The sequence below is a fragment of the Macrosteles quadrilineatus genome, unplaced genomic scaffold, assembly GCF_028750875.1.
Source record: "Macrosteles quadrilineatus isolate MER2022 unplaced genomic scaffold, UCM_ALF_1.0 Scaffold_1__1_contigs__length_201487025, whole genome shotgun sequence".
NCBI lineage: Eukaryota > Metazoa > Arthropoda > Insecta > Hemiptera > Cicadellidae > Macrosteles > Macrosteles quadrilineatus.
This window is the reverse complement of record NW_026542594.1, coordinates 14,232,304-14,247,941: the sequence shown is the minus strand read 5'-3', so window position 1 is coordinate 14,247,941 and position 15,638 is coordinate 14,232,304. Positions and strand designations below refer to the sequence as shown.

General features: G+C 34.3%; 1 protein-coding gene across 1 annotated transcript in view; it reads right to left on the bottom strand.

The window, feature by feature from the left end:
* Positions 1-5,460: 5,460 nt before the first annotated feature.
* Positions 5,461-15,638, bottom strand: part of LOC129004264 (4-hydroxybutyrate coenzyme A transferase) — an 85,485-nt gene continuing 75,307 nt past the window's right edge. The window contains exon 8 of the mRNA XM_054432783.1: positions 5,461-6,879. Within this exon, the coding sequence (XP_054288758.1) occupies positions 6,695-6,879 (185 nt within the window). The 3' untranslated portion in view covers positions 5,461-6,694. The remainder of the gene's footprint in view (positions 6,880-15,638) is intronic.

Below are 15,638 nucleotides of genomic sequence, written 5' to 3'. Positions count from 1 at the left end.
AAACAAACATACACACAAACTTTCACATTTATAATATTAGTTAGATAAGATTATTCATAATGAGTGAACAAATTCATACATATGCAACAGTAAAAACAATTTTTAGTCTCTTCAGCTGTGTTGGCAACCCTGACAAAGTGTAATAGATTCAAATTGCAACTACCATTGTCATTTCTAAAGTGGTTGAAAAATCGACATTGACCATGAAAATTTCTACTTTTGTGTTGTATATTTTATGTGTCTCTATGGGGACTTATTTAAAGGCAAGCCTGCTTTCCTGTCAGTTTCCTTAAGAATTCCTAGCAAATGCCCTAACTTTTTATCATATATTTATGAAATAGGTAAGCAATTCACAGACATTTCCCTGCCACACCATTGTAATCATTATATTGTAGTATCAAAATTGTTTAGAATCGTGGTTTTTGATCAGCTGAATTCTTTTTTTTTTTAAGAATCAACTTTTTAAGTGTTTCACAATTTGGATTTAGAAAGGGCAACTGTACATCAGACGCAATAGACAAATTGATTAATGAGGTACTAATGGTCTTTGAGAGGAAGTCACTTGCTCAGGCCACCTGAGTAGGGCATGGATTGTGTGGACCATGATGACATAATAATGAAATTAAGTTTTTATGGTATCAACTGAACTCCACTTTTTTCAAGCCATACTTAAACAATAGAACACAAAAAGTCAATAGTGATGGAGAACGGTCCCAAGAATGGCAAGAATTAAAAATAAAATATGGCGTGCCTCAGGGATCTATTCTAGGTCCTCTGTTATTTTTAATTTGTTTAACGATCTCCCAGAATGTATAACCAGTAAAACTTATTTGTATGCAAATGATACTAGGTGGCGTTCGCAGAGGCATCCACAAAATTGAGCGGAGTCATCAAAGGTTCATATTATATTGTTTTTGTCATACTGCAGTAAAAGCAGTCGTTTTTCATGCATGCGTTGCGGGTCTAAAGGAGCATTTTTACTCTTTAGGAAGTAAAAATCGTTTTTAGCCTCTATGGAGTAAAAATCTGCTGTTGTCAACACAGTTGTAAATTTCGATTGTAAACGATTGCATGTATCGAAAATATGTATCGATTCGTGCTTCGTAATCATTTTAACCTACAGTTTACAGTATCTTCCCATAGCATATTAGCATTGCAGATACATTAATCCATTCCCACACTCAACACTGCTCACCTTTACTACTTCCTTCACCACCCCCTACGTCGTGGACCTATTTCCCTCTCTTCCCATAGCATTTTAGGATCGCAGATACATTAATGTAATTGCCAAAGACAGTTCCCACACTCTGCACTGCTAGCCTTACTACTTCATTCCCCATTTCCTACGTCATAGACCTGTTTCCTTCCCTTCTCGTAGCATTTAAGTATTACAGATACATTTATCTAACTGCCCAAACGGTTCCCCCACTCTGCACTGCCAGCCTTTACTACTTCCTTCACCACTTCCTACGTCGTGGGGCCTGTTTCCTTCCCTTGCCTAGGATTGATTATACAACTGCCACAGATGGTTCTCATCTTACACTATGCTCATACTTAACTACTTCCCAAGCCACTTCCTACGTCGTGGACCTGTTTTTATCACTTTCCATAGCATTTTAGTATGTTAGATACGTTAGTCTAATTGCCACAAACATTCCCCACACTCCGCACTGCTTGCCTTTACTACTTCTTTCCCCATTTCCTATGTCGTGAGCATGCTTCCATCCCTTCTCATAGCATTTCAGCATTGCAGATACATTAATCTAACTGCTACAAACGGTTTCCAGTTCCCACACTCCACACTGCTCACCTTACTACTTCCTTCACCTCTTCCTACGTCGCGGGCCTGTTTCCCTCTCTTCCCATAGCATTTTAGGATTGTAGATACCTTAATCTAATCGTCATAAACAGTTCCCACACTCCAGACAGCTCGCCTTGACTACTTCCTTCACCCCTTCCTACATCGCGGACCTGTTTTCCTCCCTTCCCATAGCATTTTAGGATTGAAGATACCCTAATCTAATCGTCATAACAAGTTCCCACACTCTGGACTGCTTGCCTTTACTACTTCCTTTACCACTTCCTACGTCACGGACCTGTTTCTCTCCCTCCCCTTAGCAAACAGATCCCATACTCCGAACAACTCGCCTTGACTACTTCCTTCACCACTTCCTACATCGCAGACCTGTTTTCCTCCCTTCCCATAGCATTTTAGGATTGTAGATACCTTAATCTAATCGTTATAGACAGTTTTCACACTCCGGTCAGCTCGCCTTGACTACTTCCTTCACCACATCCTACGTCGGGGACCTGTTTTCCTCCCTTCCCATAGCATTTTACATTTTAGGATTTCAAATACCTTAATATAATGGTCATAAACAGATCCCACACCCCGAACAGCTCGCCTTTACTACTTCCTTCACCACTTCCAACGTCGCGGACCTGTTTTCCTCCCTTCCCATAGAATTTCAGGAATGCAGATACCTTAATCTAATTGTCATAAACAGTTTCCACACTCCAGACTGCTCACCTTTACTTCCTCCTACGTCACGGACCTTAAGTTAGTGTCGTCATTTGATTATATTTATGATCCATACCGTTTCTGTTCTAATATCTGTGGAATAATGCTATCAGCTATTTCGTTATCTACTGCATTCAAAATTCAACAGCTGATCATATGTTTTTGTTTATGTGTTAAATACTGCTTCCATAAGGATTGCATTGAAACTTTGAGACCCAGTGGGGCGGATTCCTGAGAGACTTTTTTAACGCCATATAGATGTTGGCACTCACCGATATGGTCTTTATCACCATGCAAAATTTGAAAACAATTGATTCAGCCGTCTAGGAGTTTGCGTATTATGAAATGCATAAGAGTCGACGTATAAGAGCTTCGCTCAACATTTTTAAATATTAATCCAAAATGTCTTACATGTCCAACATTAACATGTCTTAAAAAACTTAAAGAGTTCAAAACTCAATTAATGAAGCTTCTATTTGGTTTGAATCTAATGGCTTCCTCTTAAACAAAGATCAAACCCCAAAACTTGTTTTTGGGTAAGGCCAAAACCGCTAAGGTCTAAGGACCGTGTGAATTAAATATGTTGGATCGTTTTGTAGACAATGTTAAATTTCTTGGTATTTATCTGGATAAGACCCTTTCTTGGGGACCTCATATAGATTGCATTCAGTTCTAAGCTTTCAAGGGTACTTTGTCTTATAACTAAACTAATACATTGTAGAGATCAAAATTATATTTAACATCCTAAATTTCTTGGTATTTATCTGGATAAGACCCTTTCTTGGGGACCTCATATAGATTACATTAAGTTCTAAGCTTTCAAGGGTAATTTTAATTTGTCTTATAACTAAACTAATACATTGTATAGATCAAAATTATATTTAAAACAGCCTACTTTGATTATTTTTAATCCATTTCCAGATACAATATTATCTTTTACGGAAATTGCAGTAGGGTAGATTTTAGTCTTACAAAAGAAGTTAGTTAGAATCATATCTTGTGAAACCCCTACAGGAACACTGTAAACCCCTGATGTGGTGTCAACTTAGCCACAGCTGTGTTGCCTTTAGTCTATACTTTATATTTTAATATTTATTATGTAACAGCTGTTGCTTGTTTTTGTTAAAATGTTTAGTTTTTGACTATGTTATGATTCAACACACTTCTTCATTCGTTTACAAATAAAACTTTATCAAATATTCGTTCATATAGTGGTGATTTATTTCATACAGAATAAACATCTATCTGTTCATTCAGATACAAATTCCAACAGTAATTAAAATTTATGTATTTGACTCTGATCATATATTCTAAAAAATCCCAGCCTTATCAAACAAAATTCTCATGTTCATAATACAAGGAATAAAAACGTTGCTACCATAGATTTTTTAGACTGTCTAAAACTCTTAAAAGCCATATTGTAATCTCACTAAAAATGTACAACAAGCATGGCACATTTAATACCAAAATATCCTGAAAATACTTTTAAATCTAAATTCTACAAATGGCTTTTGACCAACCCTTTTTATTCTCTAAAAGAATTTTTTGAAATGCCTTTTATTAATTTTTAAGTAGAGATAGCAAATTGACCAAATTACTGTTGGACTTAGTTGGTTATAGGGTTTAATAACTAGGGTTTAATAACCATTATTCCAAATGCCTTGAACTTTTCTTAACAATAAGATTATTTAGTTGTAATATTTAAAATATGTATTGTAACATATCTCTTTGTGTGTAGTTAGCTATATTGTATTCATTAACTGACTATGCTATAATTTTAGCTGTTTTATGACATTGCCAATAATTTGTATAAATTCAAAAGACAATAAACACATTTCATTTCATATATTAGAAGCAGACTCCATAAATATTGAAAATAAATATTTCTTCACCTTAAGTCATTATGTCATGTAAGTGTAATTATAGGTCAAATATTAGATTAACAAAACTTTTCAGGACACATATCTGGTAAATTATTTTTTTTTTTTACTTCACTCTATTGAAAAGTATGAATATAAAAATGCCAAACTGCCTCGAATCAAAATGCATCGATTGCAAACAACAAAAATTCAAGTTGAATGCAATCAAATCAAAAGATTTTGCTGCTTCGCACACTCCTTCTTGAAATTATATAAGTATTTTTTTTTTATTGGGCTCAGAGTTTTGTGATGGAAGTTAAATCCTGTAAAATCATTTGAAAACAATAACTCTGCAGTTCATCCAGGAACATTTCCTGGAATAAGTTTGATTGTACTATATACTTGATGATTTTAAATTGCACATTATTGTTAGCTAGCCTTACAATATACATGTTAAGTTTGTGGGACTGTGTAGGCCTCTTTGTTAAAAACCAATGTAAAATTAAATTGATATTATTATTGTAAAATTAGGATCAAAGCTATTTTTTTTATTTGCTTGTACAAACTTGATGGCATGAAATTGTTGTATTTTTGTAAATAGACATAGCTAAATAGCTATTTTAAAATTATGAGAAAATATTTTTTTAAGTGATTTACTGGATTGGTATTCGCCATTCAACATTTTTAACCAATGACCAATAGTGCTAATACCTTAATGTCCATTAGGCTACCTATTTCAAGTGCATTATGACTAGGTAAAAAATGTTATTTTTTGTCAAAAGTTTCAACAGCACAGTCTTCTTGTTTAATGGCTAGGTGAAAACATGTTTAAGGCCCCGATACCAGTTTAGTCAAGGGATTAAATTACTGTAATAATATAACTCAGAAAATTTGTACAAAATTTTATTTAGGATTCCCAGTTATTTCCTTATAACATGACAGTAAATTAGGCACAACATAATATATTGACTAAAACAGAAGCTAAAATAATTTATTAAAATATGATTAACTAATGACTATAATAAACAACAATTAAAGGTTAACACATCAGTCTATACAACTGGGGTAACAATTTCTTCACAGAATCAATATACATTGCTAAAAAATAATGGTGGCTATTCAAAACTAATTTGGTTAACTAACATGATTGCATTGGAATATTGTTTTTTAAGTTGAGCCTAGGTGTTTGTACAAATGTTTTTCAGCCACTGAGAATTAACAGTATTTAATTAAGGTTTTTAGCAAATTTGAGTGATGCATACAAGGCACCTACCTATAAATTGTAGTTTAACCCTTTTAGTGCCGCAGCGAGCGACGCAATGTGTTTACACATAAATTGCCAAGCGTCGCTGACGCCGACTTTCAGTATTTTATATATTACTCAAATATCAAACAACATACTGGCTTTAAAAACACATTGTTTTGATCCAAAAGCTTCCGGCTGTATCAATTTTGTTGCGTTTGGTCTGTTAGCAGACACTATTTTAGTTGTTTTTGTCGTAGATAACATCTGATATCGTCTGTTTGAGGTTTGTTTGTTGTTGTCAGGTTATACTTATATTTTTTAATTTCCTTGTATAAATATTTATGTTTTTGTTTTTATACATTGGCAAAGGTAATTTATTAGTAATAACAATCTTTACTGACAACAAACTAAAACATACCATAGTTGTTCATATTACAGAATTCTAGTTTAGCGTTGCTTAGTAACCACATAGGCTTATTTGGAATTGTAATAGATTTTTATTTAGTTTTTTTCAAATTTGTTTTAAACTTGATGATCTATACATCAATTTTGATCTCCATTTTCTGCTCCTTCTGACTGTTATATTGAATAAAAATGATAAAATTGTTTAGCATAAGTTAAAGCATTGTTAAAGGAAGTCTAAATATTTCAAAAATCTTTTTTTTATACTTTTTTGGTCCCAATTTATTTTGAATTTTTTGATATCTTATACCATTTCATAGAGAATTTATTCTAGCACAAAATAAAAATTACATGGATACTCCTAAAATTGTATTTTATATGACATTTTATAAAGTACTGCATTTTACATTGAAATTAGATAGGCAATTTTTGCACAAAAAATGGGCATGACACTGCAGCACTCAAAGAGTTAAAACATTTCTTCAGTGGATTTCAAGCTGCAAATTAGTTTGTAACTGACACTTCAAAACGGAAAACCTTTCTCCAGCCAAATACGTGATTCATTTCAATTTCTTTTACCTCTCCATGGCTGAAATTTACCTGAATTACCATAAAGCTTTTGATTGATGTTGGCATGGACTGAGACGGTTATGGTGAGCTGGCTGTTCAAGGACTAGGCATGACTTTGAGCCTATCAAAGGCAGCTTTCTCCAGGGCCTCACGATGTTCTGGGTGTGCGATGCTAATCAAGGCGTGCGCTCGCTGGCGAAGGCTTTTACCAAACAGATATGCGATTCCATGCTCTGTGACAACGTAGTGAACATGCGCTCTGGTTGTTACCACTCCAGCGCCTGTTGATAAAAAGTTTACCAATTAATTGTTATTTATTATATTTATTAAATACATGTTTTAAGCCCCTGAGTTATATATTGTAACTAGGGATGGGCCGATTCCGATTCTCGACACCAGTGGTATCGTAGAATTGCCGATACTCGATACTTCGCTTTATTGTACTGGATACCGATTCTGAAAAGTGAGGATAATTATGATGCTAAACTCAACTGACATTGAAGGTTGTAAAGAGTGGCACATCATAGTTTATTTGGAATACTCTGAAGTCAGCTAATATAAATAATTACAATAATAATTCATTAATTAATTGATAATAAATATTTAAGCCAGTATTGCCAACTGAAAGTACTATAGCTCCGTCGAACACTACACACGCGGCGTGTTTATTGTACAGTCTGGCGTTTAGTTGACGTTGGCGCGCAATTCTAATAGATAGTTTCGTCGTTTCTATAGCAACCGTGCCGTGACCTTTTCCTTGGTCTCGCGCATTCCTCTGCCTTTGTATTATTTAATCTGCATCGAAAGATAAGACTCGCTTATATGCATTGACTATTGAGTCAAATAACAATTATTTCATTCGGGGTTTTTGATCGTTTGTTTGGATAAAACTACGTACCGTATATTGTTGAATCAAATTTGTAGTGTGGTAATATGGTACCTGTGTATAATTATGGGTATCATGGAGGTCAATTTACCTCGTGTATATCAACAAAGTTTAATATCTTAAATTAATCTGAACGATTCATAGTAGCCAACAGGCACAAAGTAGTGTATTATGCAAGATGTAAATTTCAAACATGTGTAAGAGTAAAGTAAGAAATATTCGCAAGTTTACTGCAACAGTAGTTCGTTAGGATTGTCTATTTAAGAAAGTTATTATTACGTGTATAAGCCGTTCATCAAGCGTCATGAGAAAGAAAATCTTTTATAAAAGTGAAAGTGTATATAAAATATCTATAAATAAAATTAGAGTTTTCTCTGTGCATTGTTCAGGATTATGTATTTTTCGGTTATGTTTGAGTTTATACTTTAAAAAGCTTTTAATGTGTTATCTCAATTTCTGTCTGTCTGTTTGTCATGGCCCAGAAGGCATTTTACGTAGTCTTTGCATGTAAAAATGAACAAGAGTTCTTCTCCTGAAATACGAATACGAAATACGATAGGGATTTAAATAGTTTTTTTGTGTTCACTGAATTGGCAAGAGTGTATGCCCTTAAAACATGCATCGCTACTATTGAAATAACCTGACTGATGACGTTCAAAACCCAATTTTGTGGATTTTTGTCAAGTTTTCTCCCCATGTCTACCACATACGTCTTTATCAAATACTAATGATCTGTTTGGAGAATACGACATCTATGAAATAACGAACATCGGTTTGGATGGATTATTTTTTTTTTTCTAGCTGTCACTGATATGTGTGATATGTAGATATCCAATGTGATATGTGGATATCACATTGGTGGATATCCACCAAGATCCATTGGTGGATCTTGCCTCAGATGCCTCTCTCTTTCCTCGATGGTGTAACTTGCCTCAGTTTACCTCCTCTTTCCTCATTGTTGTATCTTAGCCTCTCTCTTTCCTCGTTGGTGTATATCTTGCCTCGGATAGTTCCAGACACCGGGCGCTTGGAGCGCTGAAATAGTTTCTTTCCGTAGTAAGTCAACGTCGTGTCGGCCGCTACGGCAGTGTGTGAGGTGAGAGGCTGCTAAAGAGACAGCATGTCGCTCCCATCGATATGTAAAATGGATCGCGCTACGTGAGCCAAAACGCGGACGCCAAGACACCATAGTCCGGTCAACTACTGGGGCTGCCGACGTATATCTGTACGTCGTCAGCACGGGTGTGTGGTTTGAACTGGTGTTTTTTTGCAATGGTACTGTTTAGTTTATATTTTTTATAATGAATTGAGTATATACGAGGGACATGCCATGCAAGTGTGTTCTACTTCTACGATCTGTATTTGTCAGAACAGCTAAAACTATAACGAAGTTAGTTTGTTTTTAGTGAATTTACCATATAGGGAATATGCTATTACCGTAGTACTCATGGTAAGACCTAGACCCGGGACAGACTTAATTTTTTGTTTTGAGGTCCCTAGAGGCCAAAAACACCATCCGTTCAAATGCATATGTATATATATGTGTGTGTCCGTTAGCGCGATAACTCGAGCAAAAATGATCAGATTTTGATGAAATTTTGTACAAACGTGTAAACCTACGTTTATTCGTACGAATTCGCGATCCAGCATAATCTGACCATGGGAACGGGGGTTTATGGGGGGCTTTATGGGGTAAAAATGGGGTTTTCCATTTTTTGACCCTAAAAACAAAAAAAATTTGCAATTTCTTTTTAAACCGTTTTGAAGAGCTTAAAAAATTAATAATTTAGTATATTGAAGCGCTGTTGTATGCCTAACGGTTACGGAGAAAATTTAAAAATAGTATAATTTAAAATTCTCATGTTATTCTTGTTATTCTTATGGAGAAAATGAAAACTGTTGTAGTTTACTTGTCTATGGTTATATATTGATAAAATTTGGCAAATTAATTATTTCATCCTATACTATTGACATATATGGTCCAAACACACTTTTTACCTTCCCCATAGCAGCACTCGTTAAATCTAATGATATTTAAATTTGGAATAAATATGTCTTATTTATAGAAATATTTTAGTAAAAATGTAATCAGACAAGTTGAAATTGATGAATTTGATACTTTCCAAATTTCTTCATTTGGAGTAAAACCAGTAGACTTCTTACCCCATTGTAAATCTTGAAGCTCGTTTTCGTGTCTAGTTCATGTACGGTGACACTGGGCGCTAGTGTCAACAAAATTGTGTTTCTATTATATCTTGATTTGTGCTTTCCTGTTTAGTTATATAAATAGGAGACGAGTTATTGTTTATGATTAGATCGTATTATTTGGTTAAATGATGTTTTAAATAACTGAAATAACAAGAAACGAATTGTAAACAAAACACGGCCTCTGCAGTACCGTACAGAACTATAGCCGAATACAGGATTAGGCAAAAGTCTGGAACCCCCCAGTTAATCTTTTAACGCGTTGCAGTAGAAAAACCAAACTCGGATATGCTGGAAAAACTATTTTTGTATAGGAATACATATAAACCTTCGCAAATACAATATCTGACAGTTTCAAGCCAAAATGAATGCTTCGCAAAAAAATGTCACCCGATCGTGTTAGTCCTTATTTTATATCTAACGAGGTGTTAGCCCGTCCTACGTACGGGAATTCAGTAGTCAGTTAAAACCGTGTACAATTCAGATCAGCTAGTTTACACATATAAAGACAAAGTTTCTTGCAGTTTTAAGGTGAAAAATCATCTTGTAAACAAATGTGTGACCAAATATGTTATAGGCCTATACGATATGCATTTGAAATCCGATAATTTTACAATAAAACAGAAATTCTGCAATTTTTACGATGTGAAAAGCGTTGAAGTGAGTTTTGCAGCCGATTCGCACAGACGCACACTGATTATAAGTAGCCTATACAGTAGAGAGAGTAAATAGTGAATTGAGAAGTGTATAGACCTAGTCAACGATACCACCTTCCATAGCATACCTGCCTCTCCCATAATTATTATCACCACAATACAACTACTATACACAATTTCCAGTAGGTCTGAATAGAAACGACCTAAAATAAAATGATAATATCCAATAAAATTCACAGTACAAATAATTTAACTTTGGTGTCCTAACATAAAAAACTAATCGTCACACCTATCCTCAATTTCACTGCATTAATTGCTAAATAAATAAGTGTAAACAAAGAAAAGTAAAAACAATAACAGTTTGTTTTGAAACAGCTGTTTGGTTCAAATAACATTCATTTGAAAAAAAAGAACTGGTCACATGTAGCAGGAATATAAAAAGTAAACACGCTAGTAAAGCTAATGACGTAATTGTCAATGTTTATTATCCATACCGTTATCAGTTCTATCCTTGATAATTACCCACCCTCATTGAATAAATGTATATCGTAATTTCCCATATTAGTTAATTTAAACTACAATATATTCATAGTTAAAATAAAAGTGATATTTTCACGTTTGGGGGCGCTGATATAGGCACCCCCAAACGTAACCACAACTGAACACGATTTCATAAAAGGATGGTTTGTCTAATTGCAGTATCCTAGGTCAATGTTGACGTTGTGTTCAATCTATGTCATCCATCTGTTTATCTTTGTATAAAACCCGGCTGAGGTTGTGGTGGTAATTTAAAATCGTGATTCCTGATTATTCTTGATCTTCTTTTTGTGACATCAATATTTCCGGGCCTAATCCAAACAAAGTTAAAGCAGACAAACATAATTGTAAACAAAAAGCTACCATGAAGAATTAAAACATATAAACATTGTTATTTTTCTAATCTTTCCTTGAAAAGTGGAGAAGTAAAATAATTTGCATCTATCCTTTTTTATTATGACTCGTGTAAGCCTTGATTTGTCTGTGGTTTAATTAATTTTGGTCTAAACTATTTTAAACTGTGGTCTAATTATCTCTACTAATCTTACTTATTTCCTATAATCAATGACAAAATAAGAGTAAATAAAATAACCTCATAGTTCCATAGTTTATGTTTAACCAGCTGTTAGTTAAAACAAATTATATTGCTCTAAAACAAATGGAAGATTACAAAGATTGCTTTAAAAAATAATTTGAACATCCTAGTATTTTACTATGTATATTTAATTAATCTGTAATCCTCTTACAGAAGAATTGAACGTATCAATGATTAGCATTACACATAGTATAAATAAGTCAACCCTAAGTATGTCTTTACATTTTTATCCAAATGCTGAATTTGTGACACAAAAGCTGAATGTTTACAGCTGTTATGTTAAACAAATTATTTTATGCCAAAAGCTAGTTTAAAATCTTAGCGTCGGCTGCTAGACTTTAAAAAAATTAAAACTCAATTTCTAAAAAACTGGGACCCTAAACTAAAATTATGGCTTCGACATTCCCTAGTTCTCAAAATTATCTTTCTTTCAACACAAAAATCATGAAAATCCATCGAGTGGTTGATTCAGAATCGTGAAATAAAAAAACACACTTTCGTTTTAATATTATAGATGATAAAAATAATTGCTTTATAGATCTATGAGGCATAGCCCTAAGGTAGGCCTGTAATTGGAAGTTACTTATCCCACTGGTTAAAAGTAGTTAAAATACTACCTCAACCTCACTACTGTACACTTTATTCGGGGTGAAATTTTCATTAACAAAGGCACTCTTGTCTTTTCCACGAAACACAAAAAAATAAGGACATTAATGCGTTACCGGTACCAACAAACATACACACACAAATGCAGAATTGAATTAGGTGATTTGCTACACTTTAGCCAAAGCAAATTACAAACAAAATAATTATTTGAAAGTTTTGATAGTGTCATCAAATTTTATGATAATCGTATTTAGGCCTAATCAAACTGTAAAATTTTTGTAAATCCGTTGGCAAATATATAAATAAGTAAATAAATACACAGTCCACAAAACATTGATACGTTAACAACGTAAAGCTTTAAACATTCATGATGGTTTGCTGAAAAAATCTTTCAATAATGTGTTATTACTTTCATAGATGAACTAACATTTTTGAGTCCAGACAGAAATCCCCAAAAAATATAGAGTAAGACATCAATTAAACTTAAAAAGCAATAAGGATAACAAAGTTGTAAATAGGGAAGTGTTTGTACGTAAAAATGATTCTTACTGCTACCACAGGTTCTAAGAAAAAGTACCAGCACCAAAAACCAACGTTTACAGTTAAGAAAAGAACTATTAGTACTTACGACCAATTCAAACTGCCCTTCTAATCAAACTGTATTATTGGTGTTAATCCGTTGGCAAATAATAAATAAATACACAGGGGACAAAACATTGATAAGTTAACAACGTAAAGCTTTAAATTTCATGATGGTTTGCTCAAAAAATCTTTCACTTGATGTCGTATCAGTACCGAAGTTATTAATCTCCCTTGGTTTTTTTTAAGTTTTCGAAAATCTAAGCTATTTCCCATTAATAGCATTATTTGTAAGCAACTTTTAATGTTAACATATTAATGACAGTTTGAAGAAACCACCTTTATCCAACCAAAGGTTTCTTATTTAAAAGATTACGTAATCTTTAAACCTAACGTAGATCGGTATATCAAGGAAACATTCGGAGGAAATGTGACAAAAAACGCACAAATCTGGGGTTTTGGACTTTTGTAGTTTTACTTCCTAAGTAGGAAGGCTATGCATTCTAAAAGTACCGATATCGTTGTCGAAATTTGGTTGTGAATAATTCGGCCTACGTAGGGCCTACCCAAGAGATGGGCTATGGGCCAAGATTTGTGGTATGGTCCAGCGATTGCAGCACAAAGTAGTAAGAAGAATCCAAAAGTGACACATTGGAAAAGCGAGTTTAACTACATCTGTAAGTTAAACCTCTTTTACGATCACAGCAACATCCACGATCACCCACTGCAGTTGTGTTTTTTTACTTTGCATTTTACACAACTGTCCTTGAAACGCAGTCAATGAGTGGAAACCTTTTTGTAAGCTATTGGTGACGATTTAAAAAAAATATAAGTTTCCCAGGACTATACAACACTGATGCACGGTCTTTTCCTTGGTTATCAAAACTCAAGTACAATCGTTGCACTTGCGATTAATTAAACCGATTAAGTAAGGCACAACGTTTTTAATCTCACTTAGTTTGGATGTGCTTACAAAACTTGATCGGAAATGGTTGCGGTTCTGTATTTGTAAACAGTATTTAATGTAAACATATCAGTGACAGCTAGAAGTGGGAACTAATCCAAACAGCTGATCGTTATTTCATAAAATGTAATAGTAAACATTGAAAGAAAATTTGACAAAAATCGAACAAAATTGTGTTCTTGATAGTTCGTTACTTTGTTTTCAAAGAAGCGAAGCCATGTTTTTATAGCCAAAGACACTCTCACTAATCCAGTAAATACAGAAAATGATTTGAACGGTACTCTAGTTTTCTAGATTTCATGTAATTCTTCAATAATTTAAATGTAGTAGCTAAAAAACGTGTATTTAATTGAAGTAAATTAATATAGGCATATTTATATTCACTGTACTGTATATAAACAAATATCGATTGAGAAACAAACAATTACACGTAATAAAAAACCTCACTAGTCCGCTGCATTATGATAGCTGGAAATCGTCGGAATAAAAACCGCCGCTACAAGATACAGAAGTTGGTACGCCTACAGCGCCCTCCACAGCTGCGCGCGCCGCTGGCACTGCTGCTCAACACATCCCCACCTAAAAAACGAGCAGGTGGTATGTCGGCGGAGTCGATTGACGATAAGTTGGTTTCTCGTATATAATAATTTTGTTTTACAGGCCGGTCAACTGGACTGACGATGAAATAACTTGTCGACGTACTGGTTTTCAGTATTTATCTATTTAATTAAAAAAGACGGTCTAGTGGCAAAACGACCAAGTATCTTGTCGGTCAACTGGTGGCCCCCCGTTCATTATCTCATATTCGTAATAGTTTTATAATCCAAAATAGCTTGCCTTTGCATTTCACAACGAGTAGCAATGACGGAATGACAACTAGCTATGTCCACACTCCTGCGCTTTCAATTTCAATGTGCCTTTCAGCTTTCAATTCAATATTCAATTCCACATGCATCAACGCAAACAATATCGCATGCGCCTTGAGGCATGCCTTTTAGCTGTCCACACTCATGCGCCACCATCCTCACTTTCTAGATACCTTTTCCTAATTCGATTAAGACGTCAATATAGGAGGGGCTGATAGGAGGGATGGTGCGGCAAATTTAGTGTCAATAAAAGTTCCAAACCGTAAGAAACCATATCGGATTATATAGATGAAGGAGTACTATAGTACTCAAAATTTTCTAATTTTATTTTAATTTATTAATTCTCTTAATGTAATCTTAATTTATTCAATTTATTTTAATTTTTTTATTACTCCGTATGTCCCACTAACATAAATAAGAGCAACAATCTTCTATGAATTCTGAGGTTTCTTAGTTATTCAATATGCTTCAAAAAACTGCAACACGGACGACTTGTCAAAAATGTAAAGCAGTTGCAAGTTGAAACGCACAGAAATCCAAGGCTGGTGGATTGTCTTGCGCTACGCTGTGCGCTGTGGAGGAGCCCCTTCCGACTCATTTCGTGCATGCCTTGAGGCAAGCGTCACTCTTGCGTCCATCTGCATCAAGGCATGCGTTAAGAGGCATGCGCTTGGCGCATACAAAAGCGCACGAGTGTGGACATAGCTAATTGTGTTCAGTTGACAACACGACAACCGTGACAACTAACAGAACGAACAACATAACTCTAGTTACCGCCATGTTGTCAGATCAAAGGCAATGTTGCCAGATGGTACAAGGTACAAGCATGTAATATATACATAATGTGTATATTTTTATTTTTATAGTCAATGGTACTAGTTTAACTTGCGTTTTCTAACCCAAAATTGTGGCATAGCTTATAATTTTTTGTGAAAGTTCAAATAACAATTATTTCATTCGGGGTTTTTGATCGTTTGTTTGGATAAAACTACGTACCGTATATTGTTGAATCAAATTTGTAGTGTGGTAATATGGTACCTGTGTATAATTATGGGTATCATGGAGGTCAATTTACCTCGTGTATATCAACAAAGTTTAATATCTTAAATTAATCCGAACGATTCATAGTAGCCAACAGGCACAAAG